The 23377-nt window shown below is 46.3% G+C and overlaps 1 protein-coding gene across 3 annotated transcripts in view; it reads right to left on the minus strand.

Moving 5' to 3' along the window:
• HDAC7 (histone deacetylase 7) overlaps positions 1-23377 on the minus strand; it is a 706897-nt gene that overhangs the window by 45469 nt on the left and 638051 nt on the right. For all 3 annotated transcript variants that reach the window (XM_078686538.1, XM_078686533.1, XM_078686525.1), the window contains one exon: positions 9681-9800. In XM_078686538.1, the coding sequence (XP_078542664.1) occupies positions 9681-9800 (120 nt within the window). The remainder of the gene's footprint in view (positions 1-9680; positions 9801-23377) is intronic.

Below are 23377 nucleotides of genomic sequence, written 5' to 3' on the forward strand. Positions count from 1 at the left end.
AAAAAGCGAGGTCACATCTGCACTAGCGAGGAGGCTCCTACAGAGGGAGTGTTTGGACTCCCCGGGTTACATTTCGGTCTGCTTTGCACAGCTGGACAGAGTCTTGCCTACGGAAACATCCACATTTGTTGTAGGATTTGTGAAAGGAAAGCAAATGTCATCAATTTGCGATTTGAGCACCCAAGTGTTCCAGTGTGTCCATGCTCTTGGGGTGCTTTGGGTTTCAGTGCAGAGATGCATGCTGTGGACTGTGTGGAGACCCCCCGCCAGCTATACATAGACCACTGCACAGAAGCTGCAGAGACGCCCAGTCGTCTTTACATAGACCACTGGACAGAAGCTGTGGAGAACCCCAGTCGGCTCTACATAGACAACTGGACAGAAGATGTGGAGACTCCCAGCCAGCTCTATATCGAACACTGGACAGAAGATGTGGAGACTCCCAGCCGGCTTCACATAGACCACTGGACAGAAGCTGTGGAGACCCCCAGCCGGCTTTACATAGACCACTGGACAGAAGCTGTGGAGAACCCCAGTCGGCTTCACATAGACCACTGGACAGAAGATGTGGAGACTCCCAGCCGGCTCTATATAGAACACTGGACAGAAGATGTGGAGACCCCCAGCCGGCTTTACATAGACCACTGGACAGAAGCTGTGGAGACCCCCAGTCGGCTCTACATAGACAACTGGACAGAAGATGTGGAGACTCCCAGCCAGCTCTATATAGAACACTGGACAGAAGATGTGGAGACCCCCAGCCGGCTTTACATAGACCACTGGACCGAAGCTGTGGAGACCCCCAGCCGGCTTTACATAGACCACTGGACAGAAGATGTGGAGACCCCCAGTCGGCTCTACATAGACCACTCGACAGAAGATGTGGAGACCCCCAGTCGGCTCTACATAGACCACTCGACAGAAGATGTGGAGACCCCCAGTCGGCTCTACATTGACCACTGGACAGAAGCTGTGCAGACCCCCAGTCGGCTCTACATAGACCACTGGACAGAAGATGTGGAGACCCCCAGTCGGCTCTACATAGACCACTGGACAGAAGATGTGGAGACCCCCAGTCGGCTCTACATAGACCACTGGACAGAAGATGTGGAGACTCCCAGCCAGCTCGATATAGAACACTGGACAGAAGATGTGGAGACTCCCAGTCGGCTCTACATAGACCACTGGACAGAATCTGTGGAGACCCACAGCCGGCTTCACATAGACAACAAGACAGAAGCTGTGGAGACCCCCAGCCGGCTGTACATAGACCACTGGACAGAAGCTATGGAGGCCCCCCGCCGGCTCTACATTGACCACTGGACAGAAGCTGTGGAGACCCACAGCCGGCTTTACATAGACCACTGGACAGAAGCTCTGGAGGCCCCCAGCCGGCTATACATTGACCACTGGACAGAAGCTGTGGAGAACCCCAGTCGGCTTCACATAGACCACTGGACAGAAGATGTGGAGACTCCCAGCCGGCTCTATATAGAACACTGGACAGAAGATGTGGAGACCCCCAGCCGGCTTTACATAGACCACTGGACAGAAGCTGTGGAGACCCCCAGTCGGCTCTACATAGACAACTGGACAGAAGATGTGGAGACTCCCAGCCAGCTCTATATAGAACACTGGACAGAAGATGTGGAGACCCCCAGCCGGCTTTACATAGACCACTGGACAGAAGCTGTGGAGACCCCCAGTCGGCTCTACATAGACAACTGGACAGAAGATGTGGAGACTCCCAGCCAGCTCTATATAGAACACTGGACAGAAGATGTGGAGACTCCCAGCCGGCTTCACATAGACCACTGGACAGAAGCTGTGGAGACCCCCAGTCGGCTCTACATAGACCACTGGACAGAAGATGTGGAGACTCCCAGCCAGCTCTATATAGAACACTGGACAGAATATGTGGAGACTCCCAGCCGGCTTCACATAGACCACTGGACAGAAGCTGTGGAGACCCCCAGTCGGCTCTACATAGACCACTGGACAGAAGATGTGGAGACTCCCAGCCAGCTCTATATAGAACACTGGACAGAAGATGTGGAGACTCCCAGCCAGCTCTATATAGAACACTGGACAGAAGATGTGGAGACTCCCAGCCGGCTTTACATAGACCACTGGACAGAAGCTGTGGAGACCCCCAGTTGGCTCTACATAGACAACTGGACAGAAGATGTGGAGACTCCCAGCCGGCTCTATATAGAACACTGGACAGAAGATGTGGAGACCCCCAGCCGGCTTTACATAGACCACTGGACAGAAGCTGTGGAGACCCCCAGTCGGCTCTACATAGACCACTGGACAGAAGATGTGGAGACTCCCAGCCAGCTCTATATAGAACACTGGACAGAAGATGTGGAGACTCCCAGCCGGCTTCACATAGACCACTGGACAGAAGCTGTGGAGACCCCCAGTCGGCTCTACATAGACCACTGGACAGAAGATGTGGAGACTCCCAGCCAGCTCTATATAGAACACTGGACAGAAGATGTGGAGACTCCCAGCCAGCTCTATATAGAACACTGGACAGAAGATGTGGAGACTCACAGCCGGCTTTACATAGACCACTGGACAGAAGCTGTGGAGACCCCCAGTCGGCTCTACATAGACCACTGGACAGAAGATGTGGAGACTCCCAGCCAGCTCTATATAGAACACTGGACAGAAGATGTGGAGACTCCCAGCCGGCTTCACATAGACCACTGGACAGAAGCTGTGGAGACCCCCAGTCGGCTCTACATAGACCACTGGACAGAAGATGTGGAGACTCCCAGCCGGCTTCACATAGACCACTGGACAGAAGATGTGGAGACTCCCAACCGGCTTCACATAGACCACTGGACAGAAACTGTGGAGACCCCCAGTCGGCTCTACATAGACCACTGGACAGAAGATGTGGAGACCCCAGTCGGCTCTACATAGACCACTGGACAGAAGCTGTGGAGACCCCCAGCCGGCTCTACATAGACCACTGGACAGAAGATGTGGAGACTCCCAGCCAGCTCCATATAGAACACTGGACAGAAGATGTGGAGACTCCCAGCCGGCTTTACATAGACAACAAGACAGAAGCTGTGGAGACCCCCAACCGGCTCTACATTGACCACTGGACAGAAGCTGTGGAGACCTGCAGCCAGCTTTACATAAACCACTGGACAGAAGCTGTGGAGACCCCCAGTGGGCTCTACATAGACCACTGGACAGAAGCTGTGGAGACCTGCAGACAGCGTTACATAAACCACTGGACAGAAGCTGTGGAGACCCCCAGTCGGCTCTACATAGACCACTGGACAGAAGCTATGGAGACCCCCAACCGGCTCTACATTGACCACTGGACAGAAGCTGTGGAGACCTGCAGCCAGCTTTACATAAACCACTGGACAGAAGCTGTGGAGACCCCCAGTCGGCTCTACATAGACCACTGGACAGAAGCTGTGGAGACTCCCAGCCGGCTCTATATAGAACACTGGACAGAAGATGTGGAGACCCCCAGCGGCTCTACATAGACCACTGGACAGAAGCTATGGAGACCCCCAACCGGCTCTACATTGACCACTGGACAGAAGCTGAGGAGACCCCCAACCGGCTCTACATTGACCACTGGACAGAAGCTGTGGAGACCCCCAGCCGGCTTTCATAGACCACTGGACAGAAGCTGTGGAGACCCCCAGCCGGCTTTACATAGACAACAAGACAGAAGCTGTGGAGACCCCCAGCCGGCTTCACATAGACCACTGGACCCAAGCTGTGGAAACACCCAGCCGGCTTTCATAGACCACTGGATAGAAGATGTGGAGACTCCCAGCCAGCTCTATATAGACCACTGGACAGAAGCTGTGGAGACCCCCAGCCGGCTTTCATAGACCACTGGACAGAAGCTGTGGAGACCCCCAGCCGGCTTTCATAGACCACTGGACAGAAGCTGTGGAGACCCACAGCCGGCTGTACATAGACCCCTGGACACAAGCTATGGAGGCCCCCAACCGGCTCTATATTGACCACTGGACAGAAGCTGTGGAGACCCACAGCCGGCTTTACATAGACCACTGGACAGAAGCTCTGGAGGCCCCCAGCCGGCTCTACATTGACCACTGGACAGAAGCTGTGGAGACCCGCAGCCGGCTTCACATAGACCACTGGACCGAAGCTCTGGAGGCCCCCAGCCGGCTCTACATTGACCACTGGACAGAAGCTGTGGAGACCCCCAGCCGGCTGTACATAGACCACTGGACAGAAGCTATGGAGACCCCTAGCCGGCTTCACATAGACCACTGGACAGAAGCTGTGGAGACCCCCAGCCTGCTCTATATAGAACACTGGACAGAAGCTGTGGAGACCCCCAGCGGCTCTACATAGACCACTGGACAGAAGCTGTGGAGACCCCCAGTCGGCTCTACATAGACCACTGGACAGAAGCTGTGGAGACCCACAGCCGGCTTTACATAAACCACTGGACAGAAGCTGTGGAGACCCCCAACCGGCTCTACATTGACCACTGGACAGAAGCTGTCGAGACCCACAGCCGGCTTTACATAGACAACAGGACAGAAGCTGTGGAGACCCCCAGCCGGCTTTACATAGACCACTGGACAGAAGCTGTGGAGACCCTCAATCGGCTTTAGATAGACAACTGGACAGAAGCTATGGAGACCCCCAACCGGCTCTACATAGACCACTGGACAGAACCTATGGAGACCCCCAACCGGCTCTACATTGACCACTGGACAGAAGCTATGGAGACCCCCAGTCGGCTCTACATAGTCCACTGGACAGAAGCTGTGGAGACCCCCAACCGGCTCTACATAGTCCACTGGACAGAAGCTGTGGAGACCCCCAACCGGCTCTACATTGACCACTGGACAGAAGCTGTGGAGACCCCCAACCGGCTCTACATTGACCACTGGACAGAAGCTGTGGAGACCCACAGCCGGCTTTACATAGACAACAGGACAGAAGCTGTGGAGACCCCCAGCCGGCTTTACATAGACCACTGGACAGAAGCTGTGGGGACCTGCAGCCGGCTTTAGATAGACAACTGGACAGAAGCTATGGAGACCCCCAACCGGCTCTACATAGACCACTGGACAGAAGCTATGGAGACCCCCAACCGGCTCTACATTGACCACTGGACAGAAGCTATGGAGACCCCCAACCGGCTCTACATAGACCACTGGACAGAAGCAGGGGGGCAATGTATTCTGTCACACTGTTAACGTAGAGTAGGTGTGAGGGGAGACGCAAATGTGGAAAGCTTCTGTCCAAAGCAGTTAACAAACCAGTGTAAAAGAACCAGAGAATGATAGAATGTGTGTGATCTGGAAAGGATGCGTCAGGTTGCAACTGTTTTTCCACAATTTCACACCATCCATGTATATATATATATATATTGTAGCCTTCACGATGTGCAACACTTGTGATAGTTAAAAAAATGCTAAGTTTTTGTGATCATTCACAGTTGCACAAAAGCATTCCTGTTGATGCTGACGGTCATGAGATAGTGGAAGAACCGCCATTGATTGTCAATCGTGCAAAGCACTTCCCCAGTGCTGGCAGATCCACGTTGTTCCAGCAGCCAGGAATTGCCAATGCTCCTTGCCCGCTGCTGCTCATGACTAAGGGCAACCAAGAGATATAGAATATAAACTGCAGACGCCTGCCAGAGTTGCTGTGCCCCAAGCACGTCTGCAGGTACACCCAACACGATTTTCTGTAGCTGCAAGTCACACCCTTCCGGGGTGTGGCATCTCCCTGCAAGAAATTGTCTCAAGTGCGGTGGGAGCCGTGGGCTAGCTGGCCAAAGCACCAAGATGGTGGAATTAGGTATCCAAATCTGGAGTGCTAACAATACCTTCAATAGTAGGATCGAAAATAACAGCAGGGAGGCAGGGAATGCACATTCAGTTCAAGCCATGGAAACCTTGAAGCAAGTGGATATCAGACTTCAGTAGGGGATCATTAGCGGGATCTGATGGGTGGCAGTCCTTCCAGAAAGGAGTGAGTGCCAAACTAGTGCAGACCATGAGAAATGGCACAAGAGAGAAAGGGAACAACCCCAGATATCTGTACCCAACGAGGTGTGTGTGCTACTTGTAAAGCACACCCCTCGCCAAAGGGCAGTGGAGTGCTGTAAAGGACCAAAGGCGAAGATACAGTCAACGAGTGAACCGAGGGGACCTTGAGGATGGACAGTTAATACCCACAGTCCCATGGCTGTAGCTGGCTGTCCACACACAAGAATGGAGGCACCAGAAAGAAAGAGTAAAGAGTACTTTGGCTGTAAAAAGCCACAAGACGCAAGCACGTCGTTGAGGCTGGGATACATTACTCATACCTGTCCATACAAATATTTTCTTTGAATTACAGCTCAAGAATACATCTCCATTTGAAACAGGTTATCACATTTCAGTCAATGAAAATGACGTATTCAATGGGCCACAGTCTTGATTGTCTCCTTGTGGTTGTGATGTTCCTGCAGACAGCATTACTCTCCGGGTGTAATTAGCACAGTCTCTGCCGACACAGATGATGGAATCCATAGACTGACTATGAACAAAGGTTCAGTGCAACAGGCAGGGCACAAGTCGGGGGTACACGCAGGAACACAGCGTCTATACACACTTTTCACAGGGTGGACGCCGTCCCCCCGCCACAAAGTCGGGCCCCACAGAAATATGTTGAAAGTGTCCGGTTTCATTTTTAGACAAGGGACTTCTTCAGCAGCGACTGCACGTTGTCTACATTCGATAGCCAGCAGCAACGTGCAGGCAGCGAGGGGGCTTTATTTTCATCTCTACCAGGGGCGAAGAATAGGGGCCATCGGGCCTCCTTTTGTTTGAATATTCTGATTGGAAGCGGCCAGGAACCACACACTTAACTGTAAATGCAATGGATGGGAAACAAAGGCAACAAATTCACACAGCTTGTTATCTCTTCACAGGTACTAAGAGAGTCAGCTTGCACTGTGATTGCACGCATCATGATTTTGCTTGCATACTGCATAACCTGGTTAGTTCCCCCACTTCTTTTTTTTTAGGTCGAGCTAGCGGCAGCGCGCTTGCACTGCTCGGGCTGCGAGGCATGCTGTAGTAGGGTATGCTGTGAAAGCCTTGTCCACTCTCCGCCCACATTTATCATTTGGCTGTGTCATTGTTTTTCGAAAATGCTGGCTTTTGATTGATTATGAGGCTTGTCAGTCCCGCCTTGGTACCGCCTTGTCTCCATTTGTTAATGTTCATAAGGACTGGACCTTTTACTTGGCTTGTTACACAATGGGCTCTATCTGGTGGGTAAACACTATTATGATAATGGACACTGATGGGGACAATGGCGGCTGCAGCGCTATGTACTTTAAATTGTATGCTTTTTACCTTAATGAGCGTGGCGCCCGGTTTAGGGACACCACGCTCACTTTATTTATTTATTAATAGTTAACATTCATGTTTAGCGCGGTGTACCAGACTGTTTAATTTTATTTATGTTTTTAGTTTCATAATGAGCATGGTGCCCGCTTCAGGGACACCGCACTTTGGTTGTTTATTTTTTACTTTAAAAATTAGCGCGGCACTGCTACAAGGACACCGAGTTCGGTTTCTTTATATTTGTTTTAACTTCAACACTGAGCGCGGCGCCCGCTTTAAGGATACCGCGCTCAGTGTTAAAGTTAAAAAAAAAAGAAACTGCGTGCGGTTTTCTTGAAGCGGCGCCATGCGCAGTTTTAAACACAACCCTTTGCAATGCAATAGGTCTCGAATTTAGGCGAGTTTAACTAATAGGCATTGTCAGTTACAATGCCCATAGCTTAAACTCGTGTAAATGCGAGACCTATTGCATTGCAAATTCTTGTTAGGACTTGTGCCCTGGTAACAGGTGTTGCTGCGCTTTTTTTCAATGTCAGTCTGACAGGAAGAGGCATTTGCGCCTGCAGTCGTGAGGTCGCAATGGAATAGGAATGATTACCCAGAAGAGCCCACGCTACACAGGGGAGGCGTAGAATGGTGAGGTCTGTAGGAGGGAGGCGTGGCCGCGGCGCTGTTCCTTCAGCGCGCATGAAGAGAGCCTTCTGGAGCCCTTGGCACCCAGCAGACATGTTGCAACCGCCAGCCACCTGCAAGGCTGCCACATCAAACTGGGGTGCATACCAGCGAAAGAACAAGCAGGGCGGAGAGGGAGGGGCTTGGTGGGAACAGCTCATAAAAGGCGCTTGGTAATCCTTTGAGGGACTTGCGTAGCATCATAAACAATCCTCGGTCGCTTTGATATTCCCACACGGATAGGACTTGCAGAAAAGGGAGAGAGCAAACAAGACGCAAAACAGATGGGAAATATTCATGTCTGCTGATGTGCAGCCCAAAAACCCCTTTGAGAAGCATGCTGTAAAATGATGCAGTGAGCAATAGCATTGCACGATTCCATAATACATTCAAAAACAACAAAGGCAAGCTCTCTGTAGCCCTGGCGCTTTGAAGCATCCAGGAAGGTGTCATGGAAAGTAATTCCTGCTGTGCATGTGGCTGGGGACATACAAATCAAGAAGCTGGTCAAAGAGTCCTCATACTGAATATACGGGAGAAACTTGGTGTCATCCCAAGTCCATCCCCATTTTTATTCTTTTTTCAAATCAACACCACCCCTAGCACCTCTTAACATCGTGTGACACTTGGTGGCAGGCGTAGGATCGTCATTTTTTTTTACCTCTGACAAAAGTTTGTTAGACTGGAATTTTAGCACTGGTGAAATTACTCTTGAAAAAGATGCACAAAACGAGAAGCTGAGGAAGGTGTAGCAATGTTGGTTAAACTTGGCATTAATTGGGGAAAGAATAGCATAAGACGCCCGATGTCTACAATGAAGCAAGGCAATATTCATTCTAGATCTACGACGAGAAAACTTCAGTCTCGCCTCAGACCCACAGCAAACTGCAATGAGGATGGCGAAAGCCCACCTATAAACGGAAGCCAAATACTTCCGTGACCTGTGCTTGCCCTCTGGTGGCAGACTGGAGGATCTTTGCTGCAGCCGAAGATAGGAAGGCAGCAGTCAACTCCTCACCTGTCTGTGGCGCGGAGATGTAAAATTCATTAGCAGAGATATCGAAAAATGACTGCAGAATTCTACATTATTATTTTCTAAGTAACTGCAGAAAGAACGCAAAAGGCGTTGGACGGCGCCGAAATATTTTACAATCTGGAAATTCTAGCTAATCCAGAGAATGTTTAAATACATTAATGGTATTGATAAAGTCCCAAGCTTCCCCAGAAAATAATTCAATCAGTGGAGCACAGTTTGTCGAGAATTACAGTGCTTTGCAAATGACCTCTGAATCATCATCAAATGAAAAGTAATTTCGTACAAAGGTCTAACTAACTAGAGGTGTAAAAAAAACAGTAATCTATTTTGCACTATAAAGGTGCGTAATAATCAATTACACATTTTTTTAAAAAAAAATCGAAATTGTACCATTCCAAAAAATGTGAGTGCATAGCCTAAAGTATGAGAAAAGCACAGCCACTTGGCGTCTGCTTTCATTTAGGCTTGCAACAGGCGTTACAGCATGGGACCCCGAAATGCCTCAAATTATTGAAAAGGGTTCGCTCATTCCTAAATCAGGCCTCATGAAGGTGCCTCTCTGCTAAGAGAACGCGCTACGCAGCGCTACAAGGGATGCTCACCTCCTCCGCGGCCCCGCTGCCGGGGAAGAAGTTGCCGTCGTCGTGGCGGTGCAGAGAGATGTACAGGACGCTGGGGTCGCAGTAGAACACCTGTTGCGTGCCGTTGCCGTGGTGGACGTCCTGCAAGACAGACAGACATTAGATCACCACGGTTGGAAATCAAATCATTGAATCAACATGGCTGGAAGTCAAATATCACGCGCCGCTGGCACCGGAAACTACGTGTGCAGCCTAGCGCTCTACCAGTCGCGACTCATCAACGATATTTAGGGCATAATGAGCGCTGCGAGTTTTTAACACAAACTATTCAGGCACCATTGGCCGTACTGAAGCATAAGGTCTTCCATGAAGTATATTTATCGCTGAGATAGCGCTTCCGTATTCTTCAATGCCTGTCACGAAACGGTATCTCCTCACATGCAAAACGGATTTTATTCAACTACCATATCACTTTCTTTAACATGTATGTACATATTATATTTTAAAAAATCCAGGGAGAACTTTGTGCTTTTTAAAGTAACTGAGAGATGCAGTGAGGATTGAATGCCCTTTCAGTGTAACATGAACACGAACATCCCTCTCTTTCATATATATCATTTTTTACAACAAACTCGCATAGATCTTTTCATATACACATTTGCTTCCTCTTAAACTTACACATATTTTATAATTGTAATGTTTAAATGTGTCCCTCTCGTGTGTATATCATTTTGCCATTGTTTTTCTAAGCACGAACACTTTGCACATTGCTCAATTCATTATCAATTTATTTTAGCTAACACAAAGTCTGTGAAAACATAAAAATAAGATTTTAATGGCAGAAATTGTAGATGGTGGAGATTTTTCACTAAATAGTCGGACCTGTTTCATGTTCACTCATGTCTAACTTAGGTGCACACAAAAGAAAGCTATTTTCATATCAGAATTCCACATCACATCCAAATTCTGTGAATCGGCATGAGTTTTATTTCTGAAGCCTGCATTGTGCTTAAAAAAAAAACAAATAGCCACCAGCGTGGTGGATTTCTCAAGCCACAAATTTGGTGGGGAAAGTGTGGAGGAATTGGAGTAAAACTCCTAAATCTGTGTAACTTAAAACATTTTGTCGTGATTTCACACCCTAGGGAAAGGCCTAATCACACTCTTATTAAAAGGAAGGAGCAAGTGCTTTTCTAGAGGGGGGGGGGGGGGGATAAAAAAAAAACCCCAAACTTCATCAGGTGGACGAGGGTGCGTTTCGAACTAGCCAAGCGTATTTTGCTTTATACAAAAATAAGTACATGTTGCAGAAACATGTGGCTGCTATTGTGTCGTCACAGAGGAGAGAGAAAGGTTTGGATTTTTTGCCTATAATCAAAATACATTTTTGTCAGTGCTGCGAATACTGCACAGTCCGCCTGGATGCTTCAAAAGACGTATCTCTAAGGGGTGGACTGCTGCGGTGTGTCCACTCGGGAGTCGAGGGCGCTCCACAGCTGCAGCAAAAGACCTTGGCTGGCAAGTCCTCTTGCCTTGGTGGAAGTTGCTAAGCACCCTGCACCCATGGCCTGTGTAGTGTTCTTATCTATGTCATCTTAGAATGTGAAGCTGTCATGGGGGGAATGTTCTGAGAGTGTACATGGAGCCGGTACAGACGGTTGCTCTGCTGATAGCTCCTGTTGGAGGTTGTCTAAGCTGTCTTTCTTCCCTACAATACATCTTCTCATCAGATCCACTTTGTCCGCCTCGTTACTACATGAATTTGGCAACGAGCGAGAGAAGGAAGTAAGCAGCGCTCTCCTGTTTCTCCAATTCATCACCGTTTTGCCGGATGTTATTTTTTTGAGGTGCTGCTGCTCATTTGATTGACGTTGGGCTATTTCTCATTATTACCCCACGTCACTCCACGTCTGGTAGGACTTATTTTCTTCAATTTGGGATTCTTTCCAGTTGGTGTGACTGGCCGTTATGGCTCGTGCTTCTTCACACGCTGAGCTCTGAGTGACATCCTCATCTCGTGCTGTTCTCTGCTTGCATGCTCCTCTGCTTACGTATTCAGGAAAACAACGTCAGTCGCTTGACTTACGCGCTGACGCTACGTACCCACGCAAGGCAGGCATCTTAGGTGGTTCACTGTTTCCATCAGCTGTTGTGCATCGCGGTTATGCACACACCATTCTCTTGCTGAAACTACCTTTAAATACTACGTATTCTCACCAGCTGATTTCACATCGCATTTTGGTATTTGCTCATCGCGGTGATGCGCACAGCTTTTAATGGCTATTAATCAGCTGTTTGTATATCACGGTGATGAACACACACCTATAAATTACCATACTATGTTTATTTTTAAACACATTTTATTTGTGCTTTCCTAAGTAATGTTTGTCTGCCAGAAGCATACGCTGACAGGCACAGCTTTTCAGCATTACATTTTATCTTTTCTTCATGCATGTTTGTTCAAAATTTCTTTATCGGACGTTTAGGGTTATTATTTAGGAAAAATTCAACATGGCTAATATTGCTGCACCTGCACATTTTTTACAAATCACAGGTGTGCCCAATATTGAACAGGAGCTTTGGTTTCCCATGTTTCTAGCGTATGTGGATGTTCTTGAAAAAGAAGTTTGCTCTGCGAAAAGGAAATTAGCTTTACTCAAACATTGTTTGGGCGGTGCAGGTTTGAAAGAATTTAATAATCTTCCTCCTATTGAAGATGCTGTAGATATGGATGTTTTTGAGAAAGCTACCAAACAGAAGAAAATCTGTTTTGGGAAAAAGATCAACATAGTAATGGAAAGGTTTAAATTCTATTCATGTGTCCAAAAGGATGAAGAATCAATAGAGGATTATGTATCTGCTCTACGTTCATTAGCCAGTTCTTGGGCATTCAAAACCATCACTTATGAATAAGTACTTAGAGATCAAATAATGATGCAGACCAAGAGCAAAAAAATACAAAAAAGACTATGGTTGGGCACAGAATCCTCTATTGCTGCAGTCATTAATATAGTGAAAGGTATCGAACAGTCTGAGAAATTTGTCACAGAAATTAGAGGTCAAAATACCAAAGTACAAAATATTGACCCAGAAGCTTCTCTAGTAAAAAATCAAAAGGGATCAAAAAAACAGTCTGAGAATTTCCATAAAGAAAGATGTAGAAAAGAAAACATTTGAGAACACGTTTTATGTAAAAAGAAACTCTGTAGTTTGCTACAGGTGTGATAGCACCAACCATGTTGGTAATTTGAAAGGGTGTCCTGCTTGGGACAAAGTTTGAGTGAAATGTAAAAAAAGGGTGCATTTTGGAAATGTTTGTCGATTTTCTCAAAAGGGTAATTACATCACTTATGAGGAAGATGAAGCTCCTTATGAATTAAATTCTTGGTGTTAGTGATTCTAATCACAAGAGCTTTCCCACTTGTATAGCAAGGATAGATAACAAACCGGTTCACATGATGGTTGACTCGTGTGCCTGGTATAGTATCATTAGGAAGAAATTGTTCAATGATCTTTGGGGCACAAATACATTTTTTCTGCCTTATATTCAACCTGGTGCATATTCTGGCCACAAAATTGATCTTAAAGGTTTCATGTGGGCAGATATAGAATTAGAAGGAAGAAGACCTAGAGGGAAGGTTTATGTAGCCACTTAGATTAGGTATAACATTAGATCCCAATGCTTCTCCTTCTGTTAGTGTACTGTCTGTTGACAATTAAAAGTTTGTTAACAGAATTAAAGAAACCTATCCTAAAGTTTTTGTCCACACATTAGGCAAATACACCAATTTCTAACATAAGATCATTTTAAATGATGAAACTATTCCTGTCAGGCGTAAAGTAAGAAATGTACCCTTAGCTTATAGAAACAAACTTAAAGAGATGTTGAATGATTTGGTTCCAAAGCACATAATTGAGCCCATAGAATCATCCCCTTGGGTGACTCCCATTGTTTTATCGCTTAAGGGCACAGGAGATCTTCGTTTGTGTGTGGATCTTCGCAGTTTGAATAAGGAAATATGGACAGACAAACATCCCATGCCTAACATTCAAGAATTAATTTCTACATTGTCAGGTGCTTCTGTTTTTTCCACCATTGATCTTGCAAGTGCATATCACCAGGTGGAATTGCATGTTGAATCTAAACGATTAACTGCTTTTGTTACACCGGAAGGTATGTTTCAGTTTTTACGTATGCCATTTGGTTTGGATAGTGCTGCTTCTGTTTTTCAGCGAATAATGAAAGAGCTTTTACTAGATTATAAGGGAGCAATTGCCTTCCAAGATGATATTTTAATTTTTGGAGGTACATGTGAAGAGCATGGTATAATTTGGATGTAGTGTTAAGAAATGTACAAGAAAAAGGTCTTACTTTTGAAGTTTTTCAAATGTAAATTCAGGCAAAGCAAAGTTGAGTACTTAGGTCACACAATTTCTAGCAAAGGTATCAAACCTAAACTTAACCAAGTATGAAGTATTGCTAATGCTCCTGCTCCTGTTTCAAAACAGCAAATACTGTCATTCTTAGGTCTTTCTGAATTTTATGTCAAATTCGTACAAAATTATTCTACTATTGTTCACTCATTACGTCAGTTGTTAAAGAAAAATGCAAAGTTTGATTGGGGGAACGATCAACAATTGTCATTTGATACCCGTAAGAAGAAAATTATTGGTGCTCCAGTTTTGAAAACCTTGTGTGGTTGGTAAGGAATGTATTGTTTGTGTGGATGCCAGTAGTGTGGGACTGGGAGCAGTTCTCATGCAGAAAGACAAAGGTGGTGACTATGTAGTATCCTATGCTTCCAGAATGCTTCGTGATTCTGAATATAATTATTCTACTATCGAGAAGGAGTTATAAGCATGTACTTGGGCTACAAAGTATTTTCATCAGTTTTTGTGGGGCACAAAATTTTCTTTAAGAACTGATCATAAGACTTTAATTAATATGATGACAGCTGGTGTTGGTATAACTCTGACTGCGCGTTTAGCAAGACTTGCTGCCAAATTGCAAGAGTACCATTGTGAAGTTGAATATGTTACTGGTCGTATGAATGTTCATGCCGACTGTATGTCATGACTGTCTTTGGAAAAGTTTACTGAATTTGTGGACAGAGATGATTGTGATGTAGCTTACACGATGGATGATGTTAACAAGAATCTAGGAGAAGAGCATTTAGCTATGTGATTTCCGAAGAAAGGTGGAAGGAAGCTATGGAGGAGGATTGTGTTTTAAGGGATGTTTTAGTATTTCCACGCAAACGTTGGTCGGAAGAAAGGAAGTTAAGTAGTGAGCTAGCTTCATGTTTTTAAATCAAGGAGGAACTTATCTTTCTACAAGGCATGGTTGTTCGGGGTGACAAAATTGTTCTGCCACAGAATCTCAGAGAATTGATTTGTAACTTGGCTCATGAGGGCCATATGGTAATGTCTACAACTAAAAGGAGAATTCGAGAAATTTACTGGTGGCCTGGTATTGATGGTAAGGTTGACAGGTGGGTTAGAGAATGTTCTACCTGCACCCAGAGTGACAAGTTGTTACCCCTATCGAATATGCCCAGGGACCCTGGAGGAAATTGGGTGTTGATATTTTAGGTCCTTTTAGTTATCAATCAGGCAAGGAGATGAACGCTTTAGTGCTTGTTGACTATTTTTCTAAATGGCCTGAGTTGAAAATTGTTGAGAGAGTTGCGTCTAAGGAGGTGATTGATTTTCTTGATGTTTTTTGTCGAGAAGGATTGCCTGAAGAACTCATTTGTGATAATGGTCCACAATTTACTAGTAAAGAGTTTGAATTGTTTCCTAAAAGACGTGGTGTTCTACATAAAAGAGTTTCAAATGATTTTCCCCAGGCCAATGGTCAAGTAGAACGTTTCAACAGAGTTGTCAAGGAGTCCTGTTAGTTAGCTGCTAAGAATGGGTTACCATGGAGGAAAGCTTTGCGAGCAACTTTATTAACGTATCGCACGTCACCTAATTCTGTTACTGAACTATCTCTTTTTGAAATGTTGCGAGGCAGGAAAGCGAGGTCTAAACTTATGCCTTGGTGGTTAAAAGAGAAGAGAAGAATTCCTATGATACTGTGTTGGATTTAGTGGAAGTCAGGGAACGTGTAAAGAAGTATCAAGAGAAAATGCTAAATTGTACTCCTAAAAAAGATCTAATGTGTCCAAGTTAAAGGTGGGTGACTGGGTGTGTGTCAAGTTTGGTGGACAACTTAACAAAAGATTGTCAAAATGATCTGATCCTGTGAGAGTTACTGAAGTCTTCAGTAAGGCTGCTAGAGTAGAAAGTAGGAAAATATGGAATTTCAGACGCATTTCAGTGTGCAAATTAGATGTTGGGGAGAGACCACACGTAATTTTGTGAATGATAAGTTAAATTCTAGGAATCAATCAATCAATCAATCAGAGTACTTGTAAAGCGCGCTACTTACCCGTGAGGGTCTCAAGGCGCTGAGGGGAGGGGATGATGCTACTGCTCGAAGAGCCAGGTCTTCAGGAGTCTTCTGAAGGCGAGTAGGTCTTGGGTCTGCCGTAGGTGGGTAGGGAGGGTGTTCCAGGTCTTGGCGGCAAGGTAGGAGAAGGATCTGACACCGGAGGTTGTTCGTTGGATGCGGCGGACAGCGACGAGGCTGGCGGAGCGTAGCTGGCGGGTGGGGGTGTAGAAGAGTCTGCTGTTCAGGCAGGCTGGTCTGGCGTTGTGGGGCGCTTTGTGTGCGTGGGTGAGGAGCTTGAAGGTGATCCTCTTGTCGACGGGGAGCCAGTGTAGGGCTCTCAGGTGGGGGGGTGATGTGGCTGCGGCGGGGGACATTGACGATCAGTCGGGCAGAGGCGTTTTGGATGCGTTTTAGTCGTCGTAAGTGTTTGGCTGGGATTCCTGCGTAGAGTGCGTTGCCGTAGTCCAGTCTGCTACTGACGAGGGCCTGTGTCACCGTTCTTCTTGTTTCGGTCGGGATCCACTTATAGATCCTGCGGCGCATGCGGAGGGTGTTGTAGCAGGAGGAGGCAACGGTGTTGACCTGTTTAGACATGGAGAGGGAGGAGTCGAGGATGAATCCTAGGTTGCGTGCATAGTCGGTGGGTGTTGGTGCTGTTCCCAGTGTGGTGGGGCACCAGGAGTCGTCCCAGGCTGAGGGGGAGGGTCCAAGGATGAGTACCTCCGTCTTGTCCGAGTTTAGCTTCAGACGGCTATTGCTCATCCAGTCGGCGACGGCCTTCATTCCCTCGCGGAGGTTGGTTTTGGCGATGTGCGGGTCCTTGGTGGGGGAGAGGATGAGCTGGGTGTCGTCGGCGTAGGAGATGATGTTGAGGTCGTGTTGGCGGGCCACTTGTGCGAGGGGGGCCATGTAGATGTTGAACAGCGTCAGGCTGAGGGATGAGCCCTGGGGACACCGCAGATGATGTTGGTGGCTTCGGATCGAAAGGGCGGGAGGCGGACGCTCTGGGTTCTGCCGGAGAGGAAGGACGTGGTCCAGTCAAGGGCCTTCTCTTGGATTCCGGCTTCTAGGAGGCGTGTCTTTAGAGTGCGATGGCAGACCGTGGGCACGGGTCTGACGGAGATCCTGAGTGGATGGAGCTCATGACCTTGGGTGTCTCGTCATTGTTGACGTTGGACCAGAAGGTCAGGCGGTTGGTGCTGATGGTGTTCACAGGGGAGGTGGGGTCTGGCGTAGTCGGGGCAGTCATGGTGTTGAAGCTGTCATGGATGTCAGCGATCTTGCGGTGGAAGAAGATGGCTAGTGAGTTGCACAGTTCTTGTGAGGGCGGTATGTCGTTGGTGTTGGTACTGAGGTTGGAGAGTTCCTTTACGATGTTGAAGAGCTCTTTGCTGTCGTGTGCGTTGTTATCCAGGCGGTCTTTGAAGGAGGATCTATTGGCTAATCCGATGAGGTGGTGATGTCTGCGGGTGGCGTCCTTGTGGACTGCGTGGTTGCCCAGAGCGCGTTCGTGGAGCCATATCTTCTCCAGTTTCCGGCATGTGCGTTTGGAGGTCTGCAGCTCGTCGGTGAACCAGGTGGCTCTCTTGCTGGGGTGGTTATTGGAGGGTTTCTTGAGTGGGGCAAGGGTGTTCGCGCAGTCGTCGATCCACTGTCTGAGGTTGCGGGCTGCGGTGTCTGGGTTGGTGGGGTCAGTGGGTGGGTTTTGGGCGAGGGTGGTGATCAGCTGGTCTTCGGTGACTTTGCGAATTTTCTTTCGCGGAGTCTGACAAAGAATCTGATTGGTTTGCTGGTTCTCATGAGGTTGTTGATAATCTGCATCCTCAGTCTGGCAGTGTGTCCAAAACAAATGTGAGCAAGATTCTTGGTGAACAGAATTGTACTACTAATGATGTTATGGACAATCAGGCAGCGCTTGGTACAAATCAACCTGTAGTTGAACATAATATTGAAACTGTAAGAAGAAGTTCCCAAGTTAAACATTTACCTATGAAATTTAAGGATTTTGTTCAGTATTAGTATTTCTTTTGAAATGTTTAACTATATTTTATTAATACTTCATTAATAGTTTTTTTTGTGTGTTTTTTTCCCAAGGGGGAAGATGTGTAGTGTTCTTATCTACGCCAGCCTTTGACTCGGGGACCCCGTAATAGGTGTAACGGCGTACACCTCTGCCACAACAATATGTGAAAGAACAGAGGCTCAAATTTCCCCCATCCCCGGGACAAGATTAGACAGCCTAATACCAGACAAATGTATTGTACATTTTTGTGAGGACCCATACACGGTTAGTCCTCAATGCATGCAAAGCACGCCTTAGCGTGAGTGTTAAAAATGCTTTTCACGTGGTAATTATTTACCACTCACTTGTTTTTCACATCACTCACTTGATTGGAGAGGTCCTGAAGAAAGCCCTTATATTTTTTCTACGGGCTGAAACATGTCGACCATCTGATAATAAACACTGCTACACATAGTATCTGTAACATATTATCCACTCTCTACCTTGTTTAACCATACCCCAGATCTCCAAGAATAAAGTAACAGGTAGCATTCTGGAGGTATTTTTAATAGTAATTTCACTCACTTCATCACATTTCACATCACCTCAAAACTGTAAACAGGTATTGCAGCCGGCTACCTGGCTGGGACCCGATGATGAAGCATGACACCAACCAGGTTGGTGTGTGAGGGTTTTATTAACAAACCTTTTAGGTGCCAGACACCACACACGTCAGACCGCCACTGATGCTGGCCGTTTTCTTTGGTTACGAAAAGTGTTCTGATCTATGTCATCTTAGGATGTGAGGTTGTCATGGGGGGAATGTTCGGAGAGTGTACCGGAGCCTGTAAAGACGATTGCTCTGCTGATAGCTCCTGTTGGTGGTTGTGTAAGTTGTCTTTCTTCCCTACAATAAATCTTCTCATTGGATCCACTTTGCCTGCCTCATCACTACAGCCCGCTTATCTTAACATGACGAGCCTTTGTTCCTATGTGCCGATTCCATGCAGTAATCTGTTACCTGAACCCGAAGACCGGCCACGGCTATCGATGCAAACAGTCTCTGCTGCTCCGCGTGGATACATGTGCAGACTGCACACATCCACCAACCACTGGCACCTGCTAACATAACCCACAGGCCCTTTGCGTGGAAGATCAGGCACGTTCATGGCCTCCACCCTCATGCAGATACTGGAATTCCTTCAGATCAGGTGCGATTCACCCCGTGCGTGTTCTCACATGCCGACGGGCGCACAGCGCGCACAATCTCCGCGAGAGTCTGGTTTCTTTATTTGGGTCGTGAGGTGAGAGATACTATTGGTGTTTCATCTTGACCGTAGGTTTCTGGTTTTCCTCAGGGAGCTGAAGGTCAGCAAGTTCACAGCATACTATCAGATGCAAAGCCTTGACCTATGACCTTTTCAGCGTCTTTCAGAAGGGAACTTCATCACCATCCCGAGGATTAGAGGTTTACAAAATGCCATGTTTCCAGGCATCTTAAACATTTGCCTGTTTTTGTAAGGAATTTCTGCAGCCTGGATATAATTTTAATTATCTTCCAAATGCACATGCCTATCACAAAAGTGTCTATTTTCAGAATAACAGTTTGGCACTATTTACTCTTCAGGCACCGTCAGCATTTAACATTTTCCAAGATGCAGTGCTTAATGAGTTACCTGCCCCTGTCCTTCCTTCAAGTGAGCCTCTTGGCGCATCATGTAAGCACTTAAGTGGTCAACTGTTATTTGATGGTCCCTGGGTTGAGTGAGTGCAAGTGAAGTGGTTTAGACGGTGAAGGTTTCCCCACACTGGTGCTCCTTGGACCCTTCAAACTCGGGCCCCTGTGGTACACTTCATTGGGTTATCCAAGATGTGTTTCACAAAGGGTCCTACAGCCTGTCTGCTACACGTGTTACCTGTTGTTTTGTATGCGGGAAGGCTATTACCATAGGACTGCAGCTGTCACGTCATCTATATTGGTGTGAATTTCAGTGGTCATAGGGAGCAGTGAGGCTGAGAGGTTCTGCATGGCCTTTTGGGGTTTCATTGTACACGGGTCGCATCTGTCCACATCAACCGTATTATTTACGGGCTCTGTACGATTGTACATTTATTCCTATTCTTGGAATTTCCATCCACTGTCACCCTTAGAAGCTGCAATGTCATCCTGTGTGTCCTTTTCCTGGGGCTCCTACTTCACATATCTGTGTAGAGTGAGCACTTACCAGAGTTAAGTAGAGATGACTCGAGGGTTCTAACTGCATTTTAAATTTGCATAAAGAAATTAGATATCCATTCTTTTGCCATACCATTTTGGTAAAAGAGTTCAGAGGGAAGGGTGAGGTTCTGAAAATCTGGATTCGTATAATAGTTCTGGACTCGAGAAATAAAACTTCGTCGAAATATGACGAATTTGGTATCAAAAGACCGAGAATGACGAGTACATCATGTACATGAATTTTCGGTGTGTTCGAGTGACGATTTCACCTCGAAATCGTCATTTACATTCTGAACCCTAGGCTCCCATTTATATGTTGCCCTTTACATAGGCCTTAATCCAGTTGAATTTGATTCCACAAGGACACATACTCCTTAATCGACTTCTCCCTGACCTCAGTACAAGTTAGAACCATTGCCCCAGGCCGAACTCGTTAGGTCAGTTCCCTCCCAGTGGCCGAGCAAGATAGCATCTAGGCTCAACCAGCCATAAAACCATTTCAGCGCGCACACCTGCCATATCTCGCTCACATCTTTCTCCACTCCTTTGCTTCACTTACTTTATGATGGGGAGGTGACCGTTTTTATTGGGGGTCCAGCGATATCTGATGAAATGTTGGGCCTTGCCGGATGATTTGTTATGGGCAGCACGACGTGAAATATGTACATGTCATCATGACTCTGCTTTTCTTTTTTTTTGTAACCAGTAACTATAAATGACATACCACGAATTCGAAGAATGTTTGCCCAAGGCCGAATATTATGTATAAAGAGAGAAGCCTGACTTCGTGAAAGTGTGCAGTCTCCTGAGAACATACCCGTTGTACTTCTAGGACACCTGTTACCTTGGTTGCAGCCAATAAACTAATCTTTGACTTCACCTAGAAGACTCCGAGTTTCTGTGGGTCTGGATCAGGAAGAACCCGAGGTCTCTGGGTGTTGATTCCCTGGCACCGCTGGGTTACCGGTTCTGTGCCGGTTCTTAAAAACCCAGTACCTCAAGGGGAAACTGTGAAGGGATTTATATAATCAATTAGCTGCCATGTGTAAAATGTAGTGCTGCGTTAGACAAACACATACACAACCATTTTTTGCTAACGTGCAAGATTGATAGAATTAGACAAGAACCATGGCCAAAGGATGACCCCCATTTAAATGAGGTTCTTATCATGTCCAAGGAAGTGGAGCATATGATAGTGTATGTGAAAGAGTTGAGGCAAAGCAAAGGGTAAAGTGAGTGATGAAAGAGGAGTAATTATTGCAGTAAAAGACAGAAAAAAGATCACCATAAGTTAGTGACCATACCTTCGAAGGGCAATGCTACTGGTGTGGCATGACTGGTCACATGGCTGCTTGGAAAGTGTGTCCTGCGTGGAAGGCGACATGTAATTGGTGCAGTAAGAAGTGTGTTTTATAGCATGCTGTAAAAGCCAGAAACCTTTAAAGAAAAACAACAGTCAGAAGGTATCAGAAGTATGCAAGGAGATAGTACTACAGATGAGCAATTCTGAGAGTTTGTGTTTTAAAGTCAGTCTAATATAATATTTTGTAGTTATTTAGTTTTGAGAATATCTTAAAGGACAACTGTTTTAACCAAAATGATAATGCAATTTTATATGAATCGTACGAAATCTGATACTGATATCTGTTTAATTCTCTTATCATGTCTGTAATGCATTTATGATTCATAAATGAAATCGAATTGAGCTTGTTTCACTGACTGAAGTCACATGTTAAAAATCCAAAAGATGTGGTAAACAAGCCTATGCAATGCAATAGATCTCGCATTCACGCAAGTTTGAGCTATTGGCATTGTAAGTGACAATGCCTTTTATTTATGTTTTGGGTTTTAAAAAATAAATAAAGGCATTATCATTTACAATACTAATAGCTTAAACGCTCATAAATGTTAGACCTATTGCATTGCAATAAAGGGCCTTCTCAATCGCTTGTAAATATCAGAGGACGAGACCGGCCTGCAACATCGTCAAAGTAGTGATAAATAGTGCAGTGAAGATGTGCAGGTGTTGTAAATTACACAGACACAACGTGTGAAGTGACAATTACATATGATCCGAGCTATAAACACTAACAAAGCACTCCAACACCTTTCGCTTTCTGATGACACTGTCGCAGCTCAGGAGGAAGAGCGGGGGGGGGCAATTTTATGCCCTTTCCATTATTTGAGTGTGCAGTGTGGCATTGCGTAATGTCATTGCTATCTTTGGCCGAATAAAAAACACTCTAGCTGTAGTAGGACCCTGGCTTAACCACCGGGTGCAAGACAGGCTGTGCTTTATGGCAGACATGGAGGGAGGTATAGTCTTGTCTGCAGCGCCGGCCTCGTGTAGTGCCCCTGCTATTACTATTGAGCGAAAGGCGCTAAGGTGGTGGTATTGGTGGTGGTGGTATTGGTGATGGTGGTATTGGTGGTGGTCGTGGTGTTGGCTGTGGTATTGGTAGTGGTGGTATTGGTGGTGGTTTTGTTATATTTTGTATATTTATAGAGGGCTTGTTTTAGACCATCGCATATTATTGGATGACATTCTTGTCATTCTCATTTGCGTGCTTGCTTATTTAATAGTTTTCCTTTCTCTTGATGTGAAGTTCCCTCCCCGGGAGCACAGCTTCTTTCCCATCAATTTTACTGGAAGACTTGTATTCTTCCACTGCTCACATTTTGCAAACAACTTTTTTCTTTTGCTTTTAACACTCCATATGAGTCCATGTGTTTTCTTGCTCTCAACCCTGTGTAATGCCTCATTTCCCCCAGTCGGGTTTTTTAATATTCTTTTAATTCCCCATGACTCCAAGTTCCTCTGTTGGTCCCTCGATCCCTCGCCCCCTCCAACTTTGGCCTTTACATTTCCCCCACGCACTCCTCCAATTGTGATTTTTTTTGAGGGTCCTTCATCTGAAATTTGCTGTCAGGCCACTCCTTTCACGCACTTACAATTTGTTTTTATTTACTGTTCCACCTCGGAGCAATACACAAAAACATTGAACAAAATGGTGGCTGTGCCATGCCTTACGCATGTGCGTGATACATGCACATATATACAT

The sequence above is a fragment of the Lissotriton helveticus genome, chromosome 1_1, assembly GCF_964261635.1.
Source record: "Lissotriton helveticus chromosome 1_1, aLisHel1.1, whole genome shotgun sequence".
NCBI lineage: Eukaryota > Metazoa > Chordata > Amphibia > Caudata > Salamandridae > Lissotriton > Lissotriton helveticus.